General features: G+C 45.5%; 1 protein-coding gene across 3 annotated transcripts in view; it reads right to left on the reverse strand.

Annotated features, from left to right (window-relative positions):
• The window catches only part of DPP3 (dipeptidyl peptidase 3), a gene marked incomplete at its 5' end in the record, with an annotated part of 30090 nt that extends 13320 nt beyond the window's left edge, over positions 1–16770 (reverse strand). Inside the window, 7 exons of one of the 3 annotated variants that reach the window (XM_081064241.1) lie at positions 108–238; positions 3215–3308; positions 3891–3965; positions 4535–4672; positions 5228–5317; positions 15245–15519; positions 16719–16770. In XM_081064241.1, coding sequence (XP_080920367.1) covers positions 108–238; positions 3215–3308; positions 3891–3965; positions 4535–4672; positions 5228–5317; positions 15245–15519; positions 16719–16770 — 855 coding nt within the window. Of the gene's footprint in view, positions 1–107; positions 239–3214; positions 3309–3890; positions 3966–4534; positions 4673–5227; positions 5318–15244; positions 15523–16353; positions 16456–16718 lie in introns of those variants that run through there. The other 2 variants (XM_081064240.1, XM_081064242.1) reach the window with 2 other exon arrangements.
• Between the last annotated feature and the right edge of the window lie 1093 nt (positions 16771–17863).

Raw genomic sequence — 17863 nt, forward strand, 5'->3', positions numbered from 1 at the left:
GGGTGAGCAGGGGTTGGTTAGCCTCAGGCCACCCACCCACCCTTTACCCGCCCTATGCTTCCCAGAGGGGCTTGGAGCTCATACACCACAACCCCAGCCAGCCCTACCTTGGCCTTCTCCAGGTGCTCCACCACCTTCCGGAGGATGGGTGCATAGTCCCCCCGGGTCACCCGGAAATGGCTCCCCTGGAACTTGTAGCACTTCAGCTTGGAAGTCATTTCAGCGTCCAGGGCAGGCTCTGAGGGAAAAAGCGTAGCTCAGGGGAAAGGCGAGAGTAAGACAACACAGCAGGCTTCTCACCATAACATTATTCTACTCTAAGCTCTTCCATAGCTGTCCACTGCCGACAGGAACTAGTATAAACTTTCATCTTCAAAAATATACACATAATGAAGCATGAAATGTTCTAAGGGCTTTACATGTGGCAACTCATTTAAGCCTCATATCACTCTGGGGGAAGACGGAAATTATTATCCCCATTTTACAGACGGGGAAACTAAGGTACCAAGAGGTTAATTCCAAGATCACATGGGCAACAAGTAGCAGAGGAGGATTCACATCGTGTGGCAGACTGTATTTAAAAAAGATAGCCTGGGGCGGACGGGTAGCTCAGTTGGTTAGAGCGCGAGCTCTGGGCAACAGGGCTGCCGGTTCAATTCCCCAATGGGCCAGCGAGCTTCAACTAGAGTGGAGTCAATGAGCTGCTGCTGAGCTCCCAGGTGTCCAGATGGCTCAGTTGGTTGCAGTGTGGGCTCTCAATCACAAGGTTGCCGGTTCGACTCCAGCAAGGGATAATGGGCTGCACCCCCTGCAACTAACAATGGCGACTGGACCTGAAGCTGAGCTGCACCCTTCACAACTAAGATTGAAAGGACAACAACTTGACTTGGATGGAGCTGATGAGTCCTGGGAAAAACACACTACTGTTCCCCAATAAAGTCCTGTTAAAAAATAATAATAATAAAAATAAATAATAAATAAAAAAACAGCCCTACCCTACATGTAATGGTCCTAATTAGGACAATGGTCCTAATAAGAAAACAAGAGGGTGTCTGGGAAGTAGATATGATAAGAAAGAAGTTGGAGAGCTGTGAGGAAGGGCCGTGAACCAAGCAACGCAGGCAGCTTCTAGAAGCTGAGAGGGAAGGAAACATTTCCCCCTGAAGGCCCCAGAAGAAACTGGAGTTTTATTTTAGATTTTGGGCCTCCAGAACTATAACAGAATAAATTTATGTTGTTTCATGCCATTACATTTGTGGTGATTTGTTACAGAAGCCATGGGATACTGACATACTGTGACATTTTGCTTGTTGCCTCTGATCAATAAAATATACTTCTAGTTATGTAAAGAAACAAAAAAGCCACAGAACCTCCCATCTCCCATCAGGACCTGGGAGCTATAGTCTCTCTTATTGAAGGAGGGCAGGGTTATGACTACAGCAGAAGTGACACATGGGACTGCTGAGGCTAGGTCATAAAAGATGACACAGCTTCTGCCTGGCTCTCTTGGAGGGCTCGCTCTTGGAGCCCAGCTATGGTGAGCAACATGAAAAAGCCACGTGAGGCGTTCTGGTTGACAGCCCTAGCTGAGGTCTCAGCTGACAGAAAGCTAGCATATACCGCTGGATGTGTGCGTAAGGAAACCTGCAGATGATTCCAGCTCCCAGCTGTCAAGTCAGCCCCAGTCTCCAAGTCTTCCCAGCTGAGGCCTCCCAGCTGAGGCCTCAGCCTCGAGCAGAAGCAAGCTGTTCCTAGTTATGCCCTATCTAAACTCCTGACTACAGAGTCCGTGGGCACAAAACGGTGGGGTTATATCACTAAATTGTGGGGATGTTTGTTACACAGCAATAGATAACTGATGCACTCAGGCAGCCTGACTCCAAAGCCATTGTCCTATATTGCATCCTGTAAGTACAGGCCCAGCTTATATTCTGGTGTGATCTACTCCTATTCCCTTGAATCCCATATCCCTTTCCCTAGTCAAATCAAACTACTTGCTAATTCCTAAATTTTCCCACCACTTTGCCTTGGCTCATGCTGTTCCCTCCACCAGAAGTGTAGTTCTCCACTCATCTTCACTTATTCATACACCAAGTATCTGAGTATTTACCAAGTTCTAGCCACTGGGGAGACAATGGTGAATGAAACCTAGTCCCTCAAGGGGCTTGCAGACACGTAGAGGAAAAGGAAAAATAACTGGGAAATTACTGGGTGTACTGATGGGGAGGAAGGGCCCGGACTCAGTTATGGGAAGACAGGGAAAGCTCCTGGAGAAGGTGATGTCCAAGCATGGCCTAAAGGATGAGCAGATGTCATCAGGTGAACATCTAGAGCGGAGGGAGAATATTCCAGGCGGGAAGGAGGAAACAGACTGTGCAAAGGCCTGTGGAGAGTGTGTAAGAACATGGCGTTTTCAGGGAACTGGAAGCTGCTAAGCATGGCTGGGGCATGGAGTCTCAGAGGAAGACTGGGAGGGATATGAGGCTGGGAGCTGAGAAGTTGTAGGTGGGTAGGGAAGGGAGGGCCAGATTGCAAAGGTCCTCCTAGGGGCCTGGACATTCCTGCCCACACTACATCCATTTCCCCCTCACCTGGAAACAGACCCTAATTTTCCTTTGAGAAACCCCCACCACTACCACCTCCAGTTCAGGTGGTAGGAGGAGCTGACCTCATTGCTTGGCTCTGAAGTAGGCCTGGGACCAGATCTAGCCAATCAGAGACCTGGCCCTTGACCACAGGGATTGGTTCATAGGTAAATATGGGATCCAAAATAGAGAAACTAGAGCCACTCCAAGACCTTATGAAGAAGCTTCTGGGAGCAAAGGACCCTCCTTCTGCTGAAACGGCCAGGCTAATGTCTGTCTATCAGGCCCTCTGTGGGAGCAGCTGTGAATGAAGCCAAAGAAAGCCCAGCCAAGAGATGAAGAAACTTGTTTTTCAATTTAATTAAAATTTAATTAAAATTGACAGAGAATACTGTCTGAGCAGCTGGATCCAGCTGTGCCTAAACACTTCCTATTCTTGGCTTCTTAATTACACAAGGCTGTAAAGTCCCCTTTTGGTTTAGGCAAATGTAAAAGAGATTCCTTCACTTGTACCCAAAGAGTTATGAACAATGGAGTCCTTAGAGATGGATTTGGGCTTGACCTTGAGGTACTTTGAAAGACACTTAGTAGTAAGTTCACCATCCCCACATATATAGAAAGGAGCTCACCTGTGCTAAGCACGGAAGCCAGCCGCACCTCATAGCGGGGCTTCCCATCCTGGTCGACCTCCTTGAAGAGCCGTGTGTTATAGGCACTGAGGTTCTGGAAAAGACCAGGGCAGGGGATGAGGGGAGAGGAAGTCCTCAGAGGGCTGTGGGGGAGGCGTAGGGAAAGCAGGTCACAGCAGGGAGAAGACAACACAGAGACAAAGCAGGCCAGGGCCCCCTGGGGACCTGCCTGAGTCAGCTGGAGGGGAAAGAGCCGGTGGGCAGGCCAGGGCAGACTCTCCTGCTCTGTTCAGTACACTGAACACTGACTTTCACTAAGCACTGACTTAGCTGTGCCAGGTACCACATGACCTCAGCTAACCCAGAGCTACATGAGGCAGGCGCCATTTCACAGACAAGGAAACTGGTCACACAGCTGCTGAGCAGCTAAGTTGGGAGGTGAACCCCACATGTGGACTCCCCGGCAGCTCTCATGTTCTGCTTTGACCTGCCCTTCGACTTGGGGTGGGGTGAGGACGTCTTCATTTGAGCCAGGCTGACTCTTAGACAAGGATCCCCAAGTCTTCTTCACCTCAAGGACCCAAGATGCCCGGGTCTCTGGGCCCAAGCTGAGACCCAGGAGTAGGTGCCAGGGGCGAGGGGGCCCCATCAAACCACTGCCCCAAGTTCCCCAAACCTGTGAGTCCAGAAAGTCTTGGGCCAGTTTGGCGTCTTCCATGGTACAATCCCCAGAGAAATAGGTGGTGACACCCTGTCGGCGCAGGAGGCAGATGGAAAGGAGGCGTTGTGAGGTTGGAGGGTGCAGGCGGTTGGGGAATCCCTTCCCGGTGCATGCTCTCCAGCCCCAGGTTTCCTGCACCTCCTTCTCAGCAGCCTCTATTCTGTCTCCCTCCATCTCTTTCCAAGGGGAAAAATTGTAACACAAACAACAGAGGCCCTCCTGCAGCCCTGCTCCAGCCTCTCACAGGTCGGCCCAACCCTAAGGCTTCCCATGTCACTCACCCTCCATAGCTCCCAAGCCGCCTCCAGAGGCAAAAGCCTGGCTCCCCCTCCTTTCCTCTCCTTCCCTCCTCAGCTCCCTCCAGCTCTCAGCTCTTCTCTCCTTCCCTCCTTCTGCACACAGCATCCCAAGATATCAGAAAGCATTCCATCCAACCTGCTTCCCATTTTACAGATGGCAAAACTGAGGCCTGCAGTGGGGAACAGCTGTGCCTCAAGAGTGTGAGACAGAGCCTGCTGCATCCCCATTGAGTCCCTTTTCTCCCTACCAGGTGGCCTGAAAGGACACCCTCCACTCCCCTGTATGGTTGGGGTCCTTACCTCCTTCCCCAGCCCGAGGTGTCGAAGCCTCGGCTCCAGAGAGAACATGAGCTCCCCGCAGGTCTGCCAGAGGCCCCTGACTGCTTCTGGCTGCTGCTGGGAGGCCTTACTCCCCAGGATCACACGTTCCAGCTTCTCCTGCAGGGGACGGGAGGCCATTGGCTCAGCCACATCACCTAAACCTGCCTTCTGGGAACTCCAAAACCACCCCCAAGCTCTTCTCCCACGATCTAACACCTTCCAGCTCCTAGTGCGGTTGATGGACCAGCAGCATTGGATTGCCTGAGAAATGTCAAATTTCAGGCCCCACCGCAGGCCCTTCAATCAAAAGCTGCATTTCAACAAGATCGCCAGGCAGTGCGTGTGCCCAGTAAGGGCTGGGGGCCCTGGTGTAAGAGTTGCCTCGGCCACAGATGAGCCCGAGCCCCAGTCCCAGGGAGGGACTCCTGTACCCAGGCTTCTCCACTGTCCCCAGGGATGACCAACAGGCTTCATTTCTGCACGCACCTAACAGTTCACAGAGCACTTTCATGTCCTTCCCTTGGGTCAGCAGTCCGGAGGCTGCACCCAGCGAGGCTGGGAGCTGACTTGAGTTCATGCAGCGTGGCAGTGACAGGGTTAGGGCTCTGCTCAGGGCCTCGCTCCCATCCCACTGGCCCCCAATTTCCCACTGCCCCGCCCTCCTTCACTCACCTTCGGCAGGTTGGGAACAAACTTGGTGTCGCCGAAGGACTTGTAGTTGCCCATGTTGGAATAGACCCCCGCAGCATAGACCAGGAACGCCTGGAGGGAGGTGGGCATCAGACATCTGGAGGCACAGCCTCCCTGCCCCAGGGAGGTGCCCTCCTGAGAGGTTAACACGCAGAGGAACGAGTATGGGTGAGGCTGGGAAATGTGGAGGCAGGACCAAGATCCCAGAAGGCCCCCGCCTGGGCTCAACATACCTTCACACACCCCCGTCCCACCAAAATGGTCTTCTCAGCAGCTACCAAACACAGCCACCTTTGTTCCTGCTACGCCCAACACGCTCTCAGTCACCTGCGGCCGTCCCATGACCTTTAAGGCCCAATCCAAACACCATCACCTGCAGAAAGCCTGTCCTCTGCCCCCACCTGGCAGGTAGCTGGCACCAGAGGCACCAAATGCTAGGGCTGGAGGGGTCCTGGTCCTCTACTCTGTGGCTTCGGCTGGCCTGAAATCTAGTCTCCCTGCCTCCAGCAACAAAACCTCACATCTTCCTTTGGGCAGTGAGGGGAGGAGCTCCCCTCGCCCACTGCAGGGGTGGGCATAGGCTCAAGCTGGCCAGTTAGAGCCCTCCCTATCCAGGAAATCTCCCAGGTGCAAAGAGAGCCTGTTTTGCACTAGGGGTCACCAAGCCTGGAGCCCCTGCAGCTCCCTGCTGGAGTCAGGAAAGAAAGCAAAGCTGAGAGATGAAGACTGCATCACAATGATATCACTGAGCCCCCAAATTTAGCCATGCCTGGAGCCTCCCCTCACCCTGTACTCTTCAACTGTGTAAGCCAATAACTCTCTTTTATAAAAAAAATACTTTATTTTTTAGAGTAGTGGCAGGTTAATGGCAAAATGGAGCAGCAGGTACAGAGATCTCCCGGCTACCCCCTTCCTCCACACAAGCACAGCCTCCCCTACTGTCACCATCCCTACTAGAGTATGACATTTGTTACAGCTGACGAACCTACACTGACACATTATCACACGAAGACCACAGATGACATTAGGGCTCACTCTTGGTGGTGTACATTCTGTGGGTTTGGACAGACGTATGACATCCAGCCACCATTATGTAGGATACACGATTCTATCACGTAGTTTCACTGCCATAAATAAAAATCGTCTGTCCTCAAAATCAAAATGCCTGGCAACCACTCATCTTTTTACTGTCTCCACAGTTTTGCCTTTTTCAGAATATCATATAGTTGGAATCACACAGTAGGTAGCATTTTTAGATTGCTTTCTTTCACTTACTAACCTGTTTCCCCCAAAATAAGACCTAGCCGGAAAATCACCTCTAATGAGTCTTTTGAAGCAAATATTAATATTATATCACATTATATTACATTATATTATATTATATTATATTATATTATATTATATTATATTATATTATATACCCAGTCTTACAGTAAAATAAGATCGGGTCTTACGTTAATTTTTGCCCCAAAAGATACATTAGAGCTGATTTTCCGGCTAGGTCTTATTTTGGGGGAAATACAGTAATATGCATTTAACTTGCTCCATGTCTTTTCATGGCTTGAGAGCTCATTTCTTCCCCCATCCCTTTTCCTACCTCCCCCGGCTGCCACTCAGGTTCAAGCCATTGTTTCTCTGTGTTGGTGGGTCGCCGGTGGTTGGTGGTTGGTCGGCAGCTCACAGTAGCACACAGCAGCCCACGACAGCTTACGCTCACACTGACCTCTGGCTGCTCACAGCAGCCCAGCTCCAGGGAGAGCTGTTGTTCACAATCTTAGCTGTAGAGGGCACAGATCCACTGGCCCATGTGGGAATCGAACTGGCAACCTCGGCATTAGGAGCACAGCACTCCAACCACCACAGCCACCGGGCCAGCTCTCATTTCTTTCTAACAATGAATAATATTCCATTGTCTGGATGGACCATAGTCGATTGATTCAGCTATTGAAGGCCATCTTAGTTGCTTTCACATTTTGGCAATTATGAATATAGCTAAAACATCCGTGTGCAGGTTTTTGGATGGACCTAAGTTTTCACCTCCTTTCAAGTTTTAACCTTGGTAAATACCAAGGAGCATGATTGCTGGATTATATGATAAGAGTATGTTTAGTTTTTAAGAAGCTGCCAAACTCTTGTCCACAGTGGTTGTATAATTTTGCCTTCCCATCAGTAATGAAAGAAAGTTCCTGTTGTTCCACATCCTTGCCAACATTTGGTGTTGTCAGTGTTTTGGATGTTGGCCAATCTAATGTGTATGTAGAGCTATCTCATTATTGTTTAAATTTGAAATTCCCTAAAGAAATATAATGTGTAGCATCTTTTCATATGCTCATTTACCATCAGTATATCTTCTCTGGTGAAATAATCTGTTAAGGTCTTTGGCCCATTTTTTTATTGGGCTGTTTGTTTGCTTATTGTTGAGTTTTAAGAGTTCTTCATATATTTTGGATAATAATCCTTTGTCAAACATATCTTTTGCAAACATTTTTTCCCAGTCTGTGGCTTGTCTTTTCATTCTCTTGACAGTGTCTTTCACAGAGCAGAAATTTTTAATTTCAATGAAGCCCAGCTTATCAATTATTTCTTTCAAGGATCGTACTCTGTGGTATATCTAAAAAGTTATCTCCAAGGTCATCTAGAGTGCCTCTTTTGTTATCTTCTAGGAGTTTTGCATTTAAGTCTGTGATCAACTTTAAATTAATTTTTATGAAGAATGTAGAATCTCTGTCTAGATTCATTTTATGCATGTGGATGTCCATTTGTTCCAGCATCACTTGCCTAAAAGACTATTTTTGCTCCATGGTATTCCCTTTGCTCATTTTGTCAAATATCAGTTGATTATACCTATGAGTCTATTTCTGGGCTCTCTATTCTATTCCATTGGTTTATTTGTCTATTCTTTTGCCAATACCATAATTACTTGATTATTGTACATTTACGGTAAGTCTTGAAGTCGAGTAGTGCCAGTCCTCCAATTTTGTTCTTCACTATTGTGTTGGCTATTCTCCATAAAAACTTTAGAATCAGCTTGTTGATACCCACAAAATAACTTGCTGGAATTTTGATTGGGATTGCATTAATTCCATAGATCAAGTAGGGAAGAACTGACATCTTGACAATATTGAGTCTTCCTATCCATGAACATGGAATATCTCTACATTTATTTAGTTCTTCAATATATTCCATCAGTTTTACAGTTTTCCTCAGATAGGTCTTGCACATATTTTATTGAACTTATAACTAAGTATTCCTTTTTATTGTAAATGGTATTGTGTTTTTAATTTCAAATTCTACTTGTTCATTGATGGTATATAAAAAGGCAATTGACTTTTGTATATTAACTTTGCATCCTGTAACCTTGTTGTAAACACCTATTAGTTCCAGGAGTTTTGTTGTCAATTTTTTCAGAGTTTTCTACATAGATGAACATGTTATCTACAACAAACATGGTTTTATATCTTTCTTCTCAATCTGATATTTTTATTTCCTTTTCTTGCCTTATTGCATTAGCTAGGACTTCCAATACAATGTTGAAAAGCAGTGGTGAGAAAGAACATCTTTGCCTCGTTTCTGATCTTAGTGGAAAAGCTTTGAGTTTGTCACTATTAAATACCGTGTTTCCCCGAAAATAAGACGTAGCTGGACCTTCAGCTCTACTGCATCTTTTGGAGCAAAAATTAATATAAGACCTATTATATTAATTTTTTCTTCAAAAGATGCAGTAGAGCTGATGGTCCAGCTACGTCTTATTTTCGGGGAAACACGGTATGATATTTGCTGTAGGTCTCTTGTAGATGGTTTTTGTTGAGGAAATTCCCCTCTATTCCTAATTTACTGAGAGTTTTTGTCATAAATGGGTATTGGATTTCATCTCACGCTTTTGATATAATTATATAATTATATAATTATGTGATTTTTCTTCTTATGCAAAGGATTACATTTATTGATTTTCAAATGTTGAACCAGATTTACAAACCCAGGATAAATCCTACTTGGTCATGGCATGTAATTCTTTTTACAGTGTTGGATTTGATTTGTTAATGTTTCGTTCAGGATTTTTGTATCCATGTCCATAAGAGATTGGTCTGTAGTTTTCTTGTAATGTCTTTGTCTGGTTTTGGTATTAGGGTAATTCTGGCCTCCCTGAATGAGTTAAAAAGTATTCCCTCTGATTCTCTCTTCTGGAAGAGATTATAGAGAATTGGTATAATGTTTTTAGATGTTTAGTAGACTTCACCAATGAACCCATATGAGACTAGTGTTTTCTGTCTGGGAAGGTTACTAATTCAATTTTTTTTAATGCCCATGGGATCTGTAGCAATGTCCCTTCTTTCATTTCTGACATTACTGGTTTGTGACCCTCTTTTTTCTTAGACAGACTAGCTAGAAGCTTAGCTACTGTTATTGTCTAAACGCTTGTGTCCCACCCCTTCCAAATTCATATGTTGAAACCTAACCCCCAAAGTGATGGTATTAGAAGGTGGAGCACTTGGGAGGTGATTAGGTCATGAGGGCAGAGCCCTCATCATTGGAATTAGTGCCCTTATAAAGGAGACCCAAGACAGTTAGCTCATCCATTTCACCATGTGAGGACATAGTAAGAAGTCAGGAGTCTGCAACCTGGATGGAAGAGGCCTTTCACCAGAAGCCCAACATGCTGGCAACTTGAACTTGGACTTCCAGCCTCCAGAACTCAGAGAAATAAATTTCTGTTGTTTATAAGCCACTCAGTCTGTGGTATTTTGTTATTGCAGGCCAAAAAGACAGACATCAATTTTACTGATCTTTCCAAAGAATAAGCTTTGGGTTTCATTGATTTTCTCTGTTGATTTCTTATTTTCAATTTTATTGATTTCTACTCTAATTTTTATTATTTCTTTTCTTCGGCTTACTTTGGATTTAATTGGCTCTTGTGTTTTCTTGTTTCCTAAGGTGGAAACTTAGATGACTCAAGATTTTTCTTCTTTTCTAATATATGCATTCAATGCTATAAATTTCCCACTAAGCACTGCTTTCGCTGCATCCCACAAATTTTGATAAGTTGTTTTTATTTTCATTTAGTTCAAAATATTTTTAAATTTCTCTTGAGATTTCTTCTTTGATCCATGTGTTACTTAGAAATGTGTTGTTAAATCTTCAAGTATTTGGGGGATATTCCAGCTATCTTTCTGTTATTGATTTCTAGTTTAATTTTATTTTGATCTGAGAGCAGACATTGTATTATTTCTACTCTTCAAAATTTGTTCAGATGTGTTTTATGGCCCAGAATGTGGTCTGTCTTGGTGAATGTACCATGTGAGCTTGAGAAGAATCTCTACTGTGCTGTTGTTGAAGTAGTTTATATATGTCTATTATATTCAGTTGATTAACATGTTCTTGAGTTCAACTATGTCTTACCGATTTTCTGCCTGCTGGATCTAACTATGGAGGTATGATAAAAAAAAAAACACACAAAAACAAACGGTGACTGTCTAAATAAAAAGTAAAAGACATATTGCCATTAACCACACTCAAAATACACCCCCTCACTTCGAACACATTTATCCCATTATTCTCGCCAATCTCTGAAGCAGTTCTGGAAATCCTCTTTCATGAGTGTCTTTAGTTGCACTGTCGTGGCTGCCTCGATGTCCTGAATTGATTCAAAACATTTACCTTTCATGGTCATTTTGACTTTGGGGGAGAGCCAGAAGTCGCATGGTGTCAGATCTGGTGAATAAGGTAGATGAGGACACCCCGTAATGTTTTTATTTGACAGAAATTGCCGTACCAGAAGCAATGTGTGACAGAGCATTGTCATGATGGAGGATGAAACCATTTGCCCATTTCATGTTAATGCATTATTCACAATCCATGATTTATGGCACACTTTAAAAATCACCTACTCTCAACTGTAGTTTACACCCAACTGATTGCACGGAACAAGTTGAAACTTGTCCACACTAAGGTTCGACAGGCCACTTCCCATATTGAAGATCCCTGCCTTTCTGTCGGATGGCACTTGGCAGCAGCATTCACCATAGTTTCTGATCACACTCATATTTCTGAAAGAAGGGTGTTAAGATCTTGAACTATAATAGCAGATTCATCTATTTCTCCTTGCAGTTCTACCAGTTTTTGCCTCACATATTTTGATGCTCTGTTGTTAAACACATACACGTTAAAGATGTTACATATTCTTGGAGAACTGACCCTTTGATCGTTATGCTCTTCCTTATCCTGGATAACTTTCCAGGCTCTTAAGTTTGCTCTTTCCAAAATTAATATAGCAACTCCTCCCATTTTCTTTTGATTACTATTGGTACAGGATATCCTTCCCCATCCCTTTTAATCTATAGGTGTCTTTATATTTAAAGTGGGTGTCCTGTCAACAATATACAGTTGGGTCTTGCTTTTTGATCCACCCTGACAATCTCTCTTTTAATTGGTACATTTAGACCACTGACATTCAAAGTGATTACTAATATGGTTCTATTAATACCTAACATATTTGTTACTGTTTCCTATTTGTTATCCTTTTTCTGTCTTCCAATCTTTTTCTGCCTTTTGTGGTTTTTAACTGAATCTTGTATACGATTCCATTTTCTCTCCTTTCTTAGCATACCAGTTGTATTTCCTTTTTTACGTTTTTTTAGTCGTTGCCCTAGAATTTGTGATATACATTTACAACTAATCCAAGTCCACTTTCAAATAACACTATACTGTTTTGTGGGTAGTGTGAGTACCTTATAATAACAAAATAATTCTAATTCCTGCCTCCCCTCACCTGTGTCACTGCTGTCATTTATCTCACTTATACATAAGCATAAGTAAGTTTTACTTACATACACATATAATTGAACACATTGTTGCTATTATTTTGAACAAACTGTATTCTCTGAGATCAATTCAAAATAAAAAAATAAGTTTGTATTTCACCTTCACTGACTCCTTCTCTAATGCTTTTCCTACGTCTCCAATATAGAGCTGAGTTTTTGACCTATATCATTTTCCTTCCCTAAAGGATTTCTTTTAACATTTCTTGCAAAACAGGTCTACCAGCAACACATTTTTTCAATTTCTGTTAGTCTGAGAAAATCTATTTCTCCTTCACTTTTGAAGGATAACTTCACAAGTACAGAATTCTTTCTAGGTTGGGGATTTTTCTTTCAGCACTTAAAATATTTCAACCTGCTCTCTTCCTGCTTGCATGGTTTCTGAGAAGTTAGATGTAATTCTTATCTTTGCTCATGTACAGGTAAGATTGTTTTTTCCGTTCCTTTGGCTTCTTTCAAGACTTTTTATTTATCTTTGATGTCTTGTAGTTTGAAAATGATAAGCCTCGGTGAAGGGGTTTTCTTTTGCATTTAGGAAAATAAAAAAAAGTTGTTCTCTGAGCTTCCCAAATCTGTGGTTTGGTATCTGACATTAATTTGGGGAAATTCTCAGTCATTATTGTTCCAGATATTTCTTCTGTTTCTCTCTTTCTTTTCCTTCTGGTGTCCCCATTACATACATGTTACACCTCTTATAATTGTCCCACAGTTCTTGGATAGACATGGTTTTTTTCCATCTTTTTTCTCTTTGCTTTTCAGTTTTGGAGGTTTCTATTGAGATATGCTCAAGCTCAGAGTTTCTTTCTTAAGCTGTGTCAAGTCTACTGATAAGCCCATCAAAGGCATTCTTCATTTCTGTTACAGTGTTTATGACCTCTAGCATTTTTGGTTCTTTCTTAGAATTTCCATCTCTCTGCTTATGTTGCCCACCTATCCTTTCACGTTGTCTACTGTATCCATTAGAGCTCTTAACATATTAATCATAGTTGTTTTAACTCCTGGTCTAGTAAATCCAACATCCTTGCCATATCTGAGTCTGGTTCTGATGTTTGCTCTGTCTCTCCAAACCATGCTTTTTGCCTTTTAGTATGTATTGTAATTTTTTTTCTTCATAGCCAGACATGATGTACTGGCTAAAAGGAACTGCTGCTGTAAATAGGCCTCTAGTAATGCGGTGGTACGGTATGGAGGCAGGGGAAGCGTTCTACAGTCCCACGATTAAGTCTCAGTCTTTTAGTGAGCCTTTGCCTCTGGACTGAGAACTTCTCAGTCCCATGATCCAGTCTCACCCTTAGGTGGGACAGAAGGGCTTGAGTGGGCTAGAGTTGGCTGTTTCCCTTCACCTAGGTCAGTTAGGTTCTGCTCAAACTCTACTACATTAGGTTCTCATTAAATAGCTTCTCCTGAGGGTAGATCATGTTAACATGAACAGAATGTTCAAGCATACTTCAAAACTGGTTCCTTTTCTGCGCCCCCTGCTGGAAGCACAACGGGTTTTATCTCTGAAACTTGTGAGAACCAGGAAATATCCCCAAAAGTATGGGGAAATATCCCCAAAAGACTGGGTTACCCTGGAATTTTTAAAAGTCAGAGTTATCTACACTGAGCCCACAGCAGCTCGTCATTAACAGCTCAGGTCTTCCTATCCCAGCACTGGTCCCAGTGGAAGTTCCTGCTCATAAAGTTTTGCTCTGGTAAGTTGTGATTCTCTGTACTGCCTGTTTCTCTCCGATTTGGGTACAGCAGTTTACCCTGTGATCTCATTTCTCTTAAGGATCTAAGAAGAGTTGTTGATTTTTCAGTTTGCTCAGCTTTGTACTTGTTTGGACAGACTGGCAACTTCTAAGCTCTTACATGCTGGACCAGAACTGGAAGTTATGAGTTTTTTACATTTAAGCCAATTTGAGGTGGGTTTCTGCTACCGACAAACAAAAGAATCCTTCTGAAAACAGTAATACTTGCGTAGCACTTTTCCATTTATAAGCACTTCCTCAGCTTTTAGCATTTTAAAGAGGAATTCAAGGCCCAGAGATGGGTTGTGAAAACACAAAGTTCAAAAAAGGTAGAAGAAACAGCCTGGGCCTCAGCTCAGAGATAAGCAATCCAATCCTTTTATTTTACATATAGAAAAATAGGCCATATTCTCATACATTCTTGGGGAAGCTTTTTCAGAAGATTTAACAACACCAATTAAGTGTAAATGTACAGAGTCTTTGACCCAACAATTATCCTTCTAGAAATAGATTCTACTCACACATATGCACAAGTATGCTCATTGTGGTGCTGTTTGTAAGAACCAGGGACAAAAGAAAAAATAATAAAAAACAAAACAAAGGAAAAAGACATTTTTAAAAAATTTAAAAAGAACTGGGAATAATTAAATGTCCAGCAATAAAGAAAAGATTAATTTTAGTGTACACTGCATGGGAACGCTTCACAGCCAATAAAAAAGAATGAGGTGAACTAATATGCACCCCAAAGAGGTTCTCCAAGACATGGCATGGCGTTCAGTGAAAAAAGCAGGACTGAAAGAGGACTCATAGAAACATGGAGAGTGTGATTGCATTTATGCAAAAGAGAAAATAAGGAACTGACACATGCACAGGCACGTGTGGAGGTATAGAATACAGACAGAGGGCTGAAAAGGCTGTATGCCCACCATCCTCAGTGGTTACCTCTGAGAAGGGAATGAGAATGAAATAATCTCCACCTATTGTTTTATGTCCTTCTGCATTGTTGTAATGCATTATGAATGCACTCCTGTATTACTTGGCCAACACACCCACAAACAAACAATAACCAGGGGACAGGGAATATTCTGCCCAGGGACACAAAACATGGTAAAGGAAGATGTGGTTCAGAAAATAGACCTCCTGATTCCTACTCTGGCCTCATTCCTCTACCGTCTCTGAATGTCCACAACTGTTTCCTTTACTCAAAGCCCTCGTTATAATCACGGCAGCCACCATTTATCTTGGAGTCGGGTCACCACAACCCTAAGAGGTAGAGATTACCCTCATGCCTATTTTGCAGATGAGAAGACTGAAGCTCCGGGAGGGGAGGTTCCAGTATTTGTAAATTTTGGTTTAATCCAAAGAGAGAGAAAGAACTTTGTAACCCAGCTTCCTGGTTCCTCACACCCAGAAACCACTCAAGAAATACATGTTGGCCTGAGAGAACTGACCTGATACTCCTCCTCGGTAAGGCCTTCAGCCAGGGCATGCTGGCGCAGCTGGTCGGGGTCCTGGGCACGGAAGAGGCGGCTGAGCAGGGCATAGATGTAGGGGGCCTCAGGGGAGGTCTGCAACAGCACAGCCAGGCCTCCATACCAGGCAGCCCGTGATAGGTGGTGGGCATAGAGACGCTCTGTGGGTGACAGCAGGCGAAAGGCCTCGCGGCAGTCCAGGCTAGACACGCCGATGTCATTGGGCAGGATGTACTGGGTGTCCGCCATGGGCCCTGCTGAGAACCATCACCATCATCATGGCCATCATTTACCCCACACCAATCGCACACCTGGCTCTGCACTCTCATGATCTCATGTAATCCTCCCAAAAGCCCATGAGGAAAGGAATACCACTGTACCCATTAACCAGATATGCTAACTGAGGCTCAGAGATCAGGTGACTCACCCAAGGAGATGACAAAATACATTGGTGGGCCATATTTGGCCTGTGGCTCCTCAACCTAAAAGATGGAATCCAACTAACTAGTCTTAAGGATGGGGAAACTGAAGACCAGTAAGGCTAGGAGCTTTGCCTAATAACACAAGGGAAGGGTCAGAAGCAGAGACCTGCATCTCCAGACTCCCAGCCCAGGTCCCGCTCTGGCTCCCCACCTCTTTCTCTGACCTACTAGCCTCCTCTTCAGAATTCTCCTGCAGGTTCTTCAATTCCTCGCACCACCGTGGGTGGTCACAAGGATAGATTCCCAGGCTACCAGCTGCAAGACCCAGGTTCCAATCCTCACTCAGCCCCAGACTCCTATTATAAAATCAAGTTAGTTGTTTCACTTTTCTGCACCTCAGTTTCTGCCTCTGTAAAATGGGGGTGATAATCCCAACCTCACCAGGTGGGTGTGGGTGTGCAAATTAGATGAGGTCACACCGGATGGAATGTACCTACAGCAGTAAATGATTTTCCTCCTGCTCTTTTCCTCTTACTGTTCCCAGGATCTGTCCCACTCTTATCCCTATAACTGCCTTTTGTCTGCCCTCATCCTCTGGCCCTCTCCCTGTGCTGGGGCCAGGGGAGCTACAGAGCCACAGAAGTTCAGAGGTGGAAGAAAACTCACTTTACAGATAGGAAGGCTGAGTCTTAGTGAGACCAAGCAACTTAACGAAGGTCTCACGGTCCCGGTGGGTACTACGGGTCTCCCAACCCAGGGCATTCTCCACACCGTCCTCCCTTACTGGGAATGTGTTTCCAGTATCCCCCGCCACTCCCGAGGCTCCGCCCCAACAGCATAATCCCCCGGGTTCTGAAAGGGGTGTTAACCCTTTGCTGCCCGCGAAGCATTCCTCAACCTCGGGGCCGCGATGACTTTAGAAGGGGTACTAGATGGGGGGCAGAAAGGGAATGGTCTTGCGCTCGGTCCAGACTCGCCCTGTCCCCGAGGAGGACATATTGTGACCCTGAAACCCGAGCGCCGTGCCTCACCTGCAGCAGCTGCTCCGATCGCAAACTCACTTCCTGCTTCCGGCTCCCCCATTCATTGGGGCTCCTCTAACTCCGCCCCCACCGGCCAATTGTCCGGCCTCGGGGCCCGAATGGGCGTCGATTCCAGCCAATAGGCGCGCCGAAGCGAGCTCCGCCGGTCCGCCCACTCCCCGCCTCCAGGCGCTACTGGTTCGCATGCGGTATGGCCCCTACAGCCTTGGCCTTTTGTCCACTGGCAGCGGTCGCCCGGGGGCGGGAACCTGCGTGGCCGGCCTGGCCGCGGCCTAGTCCCGGCAGACAGGGCTGACAAGGTCCCCTGAGTCTGGGCGGGGTGGCATGGGTGTCATGGACAGAGTACCACAATTTCCCTCCACATACACACCCACGACCCCGCTCTCCTTTGGGGGTTTTCCCAGTCGCCCGACCTCAGTTTTGCAGATGGGAACCCGCGCAATGGGAATGATGTGTCTCCCACTTCCTCACTGGATTCAAGAGCCAGGAGGTGGAGACTCTTTGGAGACTGCAAAGCGATCTGTGGTGGGAATCGAGGCTACAGGCGAGCGGACTCCTGCCGGGGCTGATGGTTCCACCCGTGCCTGCACCACCACCAAATCACCATGCGCTGCGGGGGCCGGGGTGGGGTGGGGAGGAAAGGAAGCAGGACGTGGCGGCAGCCGCTAAACATCTCTGAGCCTCAGTGTTTTTCAGCACAGAGAGGCGAGGGGCGTGGCAGTTTCTTAGTGCTTATCGGGTGCCTAATGGATGAGAAAGACGCCTGCCATCCAGAAAGGCTGCGCAGGGCAGAAACGGGCCGGAGGTCCACTCTTGAATGTTTGGATGGTCTCCCAGAAGGACGGCCTGGTTAGGGCACGGCATGTAAAAGTGCAGGCGCTCAGCCAGGCCAAGTGGGGAGCACTGTGAGAGAGTCCCAACTCAGAATGGGGGGCGGAGTTAGGCCATCTAAAGTCGAATCAGGCCTCCACGTCCTGCTAGCTGTGTGTCCTTGGATGGACGCACACTTTACCTGAGTCTTGGCTTTCTGAGCAGAAAAACGGGGCTAATAATTGTCTCCACTCCCAGGGATGTTGTAGGCTTGAATGAAGTGTTGACTGGGCAGTGCTGCCCACTAGTGTTGTACAGAGAGG

The sequence above is a fragment of the Rhinolophus hipposideros genome (genome assembly GCF_964194185.1).
Source record: "Rhinolophus hipposideros genome assembly, chromosome: 10".
NCBI lineage: Eukaryota > Metazoa > Chordata > Mammalia > Chiroptera > Rhinolophidae > Rhinolophus > Rhinolophus hipposideros.